At 32.4% G+C, this 6,495-nt stretch overlaps 1 protein-coding gene across 1 annotated transcript; it reads left to right on the top strand.

Moving 5' to 3' along the window:
- The first annotated feature begins 1,208 nt into the window (after positions 1 to 1,208).
- On the top strand, positions 1,209 to 5,635 carry LOC112013245 (transcription activator GLK1). Its single transcript, XM_024045632.2, is given in 9 exon segments — positions 1,209 to 2,134; positions 2,447 to 2,501; positions 2,504 to 2,586; positions 3,064 to 3,127; positions 3,130 to 3,264; positions 3,267 to 3,415; positions 4,143 to 4,199; positions 4,360 to 4,476; positions 5,106 to 5,635. Coding segments are annotated over 9 exon segments (1,242 nt in total). The 5' UTR covers positions 1,209 to 1,702; the 3' UTR covers positions 5,256 to 5,635.
- Positions 5,636 to 6,495: the final 860 nt, after the last annotated feature.

Here is a 6,495-nt window from a genome sequence, read left to right as displayed (position 1 = left end):
TCATTGAGACCTCTAAAGCAACAGCTTTGAAATCTATGAAATAACATGAAATTAAATCTCTAAAATAATAGAAATACTTCTAACATCTTCAAAATAACCAATATGTCCTCAAAAGTTCCAAAATATATCCAACCTACAACACCAAAAAAAAAAAAAAAACAACTTTTGAAACCTTCATATGACTAAAATATCCCTAAAACCACTAAAATAACAAAAATGCCCAAACCATCAAATGACAAAAATACCATCCAAGCCTCCAAAACTCAAAATGCTCTGATATAGATCAAAGTTCAGAAATTGTTCCTAAACTTTTATTTAGGTCCCTTTTTTTTTGTATTTTATTTAAATTTGTTTATTTCTTTTTTTTTTTTTTTTTGAATCTTTGGTAAGTTTAGTTGATAATTTTCACTACTTTTTTTTTCCTTCACTCTTATTTTGATTGTGCATATTAGTATAATTTCTATTAAATTTTTTATTTTGATTGTGCTTATTTTAGTTGTTATATGTATTAATTTTTTTGTTAAACTTCTGATTTTTTCTTTAATGCCCATATAAACGTATAACAAAATTTCTGATTTTTCTTAGGAACCAATGTTTTTTTATAGTATTTTTAAGAAACCAACCAAACATTAATTAGAAAACAAACAGTTTTCCTTTAAAATGTTCTTAGCTCCGACAGAAAACAATTTACTTGGAACAAACGGAGCCCAATAGTTTGCCAAGTTACATTTCATAATTATGGATAATTACCTGCATGAGTCAATTTATCAGGATTATATAATTGTTTTAAAAGAAATTTTGAGTAGTAAAAAAGTTCATACAAAATAATTGAGAATATGTTACATAAAATTTGACTTAAAGGATATATATATATATATATATATATAGTAATACAATTCTCCCTCTACTGTCACCATAATCTGTAAAATTTTGTAAGAAAAAGCATAAAAATGTTGTAGTAGAAACTAGGTAAATTTTTACTAGTATGCAGTATTTGATTGTTTACCTCCATAAAAGTAAGAAAAAGAAGAGAAGACCTTTTCAGATTATCTGTCCATCCAGAAAATTCAAAGGTCAATTTGGTTCGGCCATGCACATGACTATACATCACTTTCTTCTTCACTGTACAATAGATATACATGGGCTAATATATATATATATATATATATCAATCTAATTCCAATTTCAATTCCAACCCTACCCTCTGACATCAATCTGCAGTACCTGTTCTCTCTCTGCCTTTGAAAACCAAGTTGGAAAAATTAAATAAAGCTCACGAGCCACCACTTTCGTACTTTCAAAACTTTCAAAAAAATGCTATCCACATACACAAAAGAAAAAATGTTAGAAAATTATATTTGTAATAAGCCCAAACAAACACATACATAAAAACAAATCTTAGGGATCTCAACACAAGTTGTGGTTGAGATCCAATTTCCTTTGTAGAAAGCAAAAAAGCATCAAAACCATTACAAACCCATTAACAGTTACTGTCTCTCCTCTCTATCCCTTCCGATATTCTCCGGAATAAAAAAAGTTCACCAAGAAAGTTCATTTTCTATCACACCCTTCAAGTACTATACTCTGGTTATTGGCTTTATTTAATGCAATAGTTCGGAATTGCACCATATCTTTATATATAGCTACTATTAGCTAGTTGGTATAATTTGAATTATTCCTCTTAGCTTGAAATTTGGAATTAATGCTTGCTGTGTCACCTTTGAGGAACACCAAGGATGAGAACCTCGGAGAGACTGAGAGCTATTCAATTGGTGCCAGTGACTTCCCTGACTTCTCCGATGGGAACTTGCTGGACAGCATCGATTTCGATGATCTTTTCGTTGGCGAAATGTTACCGGATTTGGAGATGGACCCAGAAATCCTTGCTGAATTTTCTGTTAGTGGGGGTGAGGAATCCGCTAATACAAAGAAAGAGGAGGAAGATAAAGTTTCCGGTTCAGGCTCAGGCTCAGGTTCGGGTTTCAACTCTAGCTCAAGTCGAGGAGAAGAAATTGTGAGCAAAAGAGATGAATCTGTTGTTGTGAATCTACGTCCTCCAAAGCAAACTGATCATCATAAAGGCAGAAAATCATCTACACAGTCAAAGAATTCTCAAGGGAAGCGCAAAGTGAAGGTAAATAATTAATTAGCACTACATAGGTTTAAGCTAAGCGCATGAACTAGACTCTATGTATTATAAGGTTCTTAGCTCCTAATTAAGACTTGAAGCCTTTTACTAGGGAACCAGTCCCATGACTCTCTCTCTCTCTCTCTTCACAAACTTCATGAGATGCAAAGAAATCACGGGACTCATGCACAGGCAAAGGCACAGAGAGAGAGAGAGAGAGAGAGAATCTTTGTTGAGAGTTTTTTTTTTCCACTTCTGTGATATTATTTAATTTTTGAGGGATATTGAAAGTTTTTTTTTTTCTTGAACTGTGTGCAGGTGGATTGGACCCCAGAGCTGCATAGACGGTTTGTGCAAGCTGTGGAGCAGCTAGGGTCGATAAGGCAGTGCCTTCAAGAATTTTAGAGCTGATGGGAATTGATTGTCTCACTCGCCACAACATTGCCAGCCACCTTCAAGTACCATCATTTCCTTCCCAACTCTTCTTTTTGTCCTTGGTTTCTAGTGATATTTTTAAAGATTTTTGTTTCTCTCTAGTTCATGGAAACTGTTTACACATGGCTGCTAAGGAATAATCATATTTAGGGTTGATTACCAAATATGTGAAGAAGAACACATTGAATTTGAATTAATTGCTGGTTTTGCAATCGCATATACAAAACTACTTAGATGGGTTATATAAAAAAACTAATTCATTTATTTGTATTTAGATTTACTACATTTAGAAATATATGCGATTCCAAGAACTGATAGTTTAGGATTCAAATTACTGTTCTTATGCTTACCAACCAAATTCTGAATATGACATTGTCCACAACAGCTTTCCATAGCTTATAGCCTTTACTATTAATTGCTAGCACTGATAAATACTAGTGCATGCGTATTAGTGTTGAAAATTTTTCTTTCTCAAGTCTTTCGTTTTGAAATTTGTTCAGAAATATAGGTCACATCGGAAACATTTGCTGGCACGTGAAGCCGAGGCCGCAAGTTGGAGCCAGAGACGCAAATGTATGGTACAGCTAGTGGTGGTGGTGGAGGAGGAGGAGGGAAGAGAGAGATGAGTCCTTGGCTAGCACCAACCATGGGTTTCCCTCCCATAACACCCATGCACCACTTTAGACCTCTACACGTGTGGGACATCCATCCATGGATCAATCATTGATGCCCATGTGGCCTAAACATCTAGCCCATTCACCACCTCCACTGCCGCCGCCACCAACTACATGGGTACCAGCTCCACCGCCACTGCCACCAGACCCTTCATATTGGCATCCTCACCACCAACGTGTAAGCACTTTTTTCTCTCTCATAAGCAAACACAGACTCAAAATACTTCTCTTTTTTTCTTTTTCTTTTTTTCTTTTTTTTTTTTTTCTGAGAATGCACAGATACAAAATACTGAAGTTTATCAATGTTGCTGACTTAATCCCTCGCGTAACACCCAATACTAAGTTCAAATTCATGTGTTAGATAGATTTGGTTTATTGAACTCAAATAATACTGAAATGTACTTAAAAGTTATAGGAAAAGAGACAATATTCATATTTATAAACATTATTACAAGATTAAATAATATAGACGGTGTCGGTTGTAAAGTATTGAACTTTATAGAAATATGCTATACACAGTGTTTTTTTTTTTTTTTTGAGGGGGTGCTATACACAGTTTGTACTTTGTACTCGCAAATTAAAAAAAAAATAATTAAAATTATAACACGAAGTCAAATTTTTACTTCTATGTGTGAAACAATATTTGTGCAATAACTTTTATCCTAAACCGGATAAAACCGCAATATCAATTGAAGATCTAAAAGGGAAAAAACGTAATTATAAATTTTATTACAAAAATTTACTATTTTATGTTATAATAACATGATTAGTGTGTCATTAAAACAAATGAACATTTGAATTACTATCGTGAATTACAAATGAATATTTGAATTCCTATCATTACTCTATCCTGAAATATTTATCTCTCTCTCTCCCTAACATGGAATATTCTTCTATATGTGTAGGTTCCCAATGCACTAACCCCAGGAACGCCTTGCTTTCCACAGCCACTGCCAACAACGGTAGCTATCCAATCCTTACTCTTTTGGAGTCTTTCATGGTGTCTCTACTGTTAGAATTTTGGATCCATCTAAACACAATGCAAATTATTTTGGCATCTTTTTGAAGAAAAGTAAGGAGTTTTTAGCTAACATTGCTGACATATATATATTATTCCTGTAGCGATTTGCCTCACCACCTGTCCCAGGCATACCGCCCCATACCTTGTACAAAGTAGACCCCGGCATTGGTGTCCCGCCTGGACAATCAGGCCCCCACCCTATGCTTGACTTTCATCCGGTGAGCAGGACTCTCTCATTTCTAATGTCTTTTCCCACATTTCCATCAAAATAATATACACACACACACACACACACACACACATATATATATATATATATAAAGTATCATTTTATTTCAATAAACCAAACTTTATATATCATAATTACATGGGTTTGTCTTCTTTTCAATTTTTAATAATGTAATTAAGGGTTTGAAAGCTTTAAAAGAGTTGGCCTTTTTTCATAATGCTTACATAAATGTCTCGTGTGTGTGTGTAAGTTGTAACCGTCGAAAGCGTGCAACATAATTTCTAAGGATTGGTATCTTTAATTTCATTGATTTCTACTTATTGGTGCTGCATGATTGTTCCAGCATTCCCTTCCATACAAGTTTAAGTTTGTGTAATGTTCATGTTACAACATCTTGGATTCATAACTTTTGCATGCCAACATTGATGTGTAAGAAAATAGTTTTCTTTAAGAGAGAAAATCTCTTGATTTTTTTTTTAAATATATATTATTTTGATTTTTAAAAAATAAGAGAATTTCCTTGAATTTCTAGTAATATTCTTTTGGGTTTCATGAATTAAATGTTGAAGATTACAAGTCATGATAAATTAATATTGTTTTGGTCCATGTTTGTAACAGACAAAGGAAAGCGTAGATGCAGCTATTGGAGATGTTTTATCCAAACCATGGCTGCCACTTCCTCTTGGCCTAAAACCTCCATCTACTGATAGCGTGATGGGGGAACTCCAACGACAGGGAGTTCCAAAAGTGCCTCCCTCTTGTGCTTGAAAGCCTAAGAAACATAAGCTTAAGGCTGTTGTCTGATGGTGTTTTCAAGAGCACAAAAACCCTAAATTTGACGACATTTCCTGAATTAGATGGATGCATCTAATTGTGAGGTTTTTTTTTTTTTTTTCCTCTCTCTCTCTTCTTTTTGTAGTTCTTTACCAAATTGATGTAATCTGTCCCTTGTCCTTGTATTTTAGATGTTCAGGAACAGTTTTTATTTTATCAGCCTCTCTGTGTGTGAAAATAAAGCTATAGCCATCAATTTTTTTGTAATAGTCGTTATGAGTATGAAACTATGTACAATAAGTTTGAGGATGTAAAGTAACCTTCAGTGGTCTATTTCCAATCGGTGCAAATGAAAATTTTTAATTTTCTTGTTTTTTGAATTTGAAGGTAGTGGAGATAACATTTATATTGATATTTACCACAGGTAGGAAATTGGTAAAAAGAACTGGTGCATCCATATTTAGTTAGGATATGCGAAATTATGCATATATTATAGTAAAATATGAACTTATTCAAAAATATATATCAACTAACTTAGATGGGTAATTGTCTCATACTGTTTAATCGAGAGTGTTGTGTGTAATATAACTTACTTTATCTTTTTTTAAAACTAACTAAGGCTTTTAAGAGGAGTCTGTAACATGCCTTTTTTTATTAGAATCATTCTCTCTCCCTTTTGTGTGTATATGTTTATTTATAAATAAAAAGCTTGAAATCAATATACATAAGTTTGAATATATTTAAGAATAGAAAAATATTTCTCCTATGGATATTTATGAATCCTTGTTACCTAATATTACAGATATTAATTTTCACTATATCATTTTGGTAGAGTATGCAAGTTGATCGTTTTATATTCTTCCATTTTAGTAAAATAAAAAAGAAGGTAATTTATTGTCTTACAATATACTTAGCTTTTAATCTGAACTCATTTTTTGTTATTCTAATACAATAAATTTTGTTAATATTTATTATTATATTGGTCAAATAAATTATAAAATATTAATCATTTTAAAAACTTATTAAAAGAGCCCAACCAGTTTTCTAGAACATAGCAAGTTTTCTTGAAGTTTATATTTGAATTAATGGTGAGGTTTGTTAGAAAGTTTGGATTGGTTTCAAATGAATTTAAACTTAATTGAAAGTAATTCAAAGTGTGAGCTTGAACTAGTTTTAAATTGGAATTGTATTTGGTATAAAATTAAAATATATATTTTAAATCATGAATATTACA

Source organism: Quercus suber, unplaced genomic scaffold (genome assembly GCF_002906115.3).
Source record: "Quercus suber isolate HL8 unplaced genomic scaffold, Cork oak 2.0 scaffold_69, whole genome shotgun sequence".
NCBI classification, from domain to species: Eukaryota; Viridiplantae; Streptophyta; class Magnoliopsida; order Fagales; family Fagaceae; genus Quercus; species Quercus suber.
The sequence above is the reverse complement of the archived record's forward strand: the minus strand, read 5'-3'. Positions and strand labels throughout refer to the sequence as shown.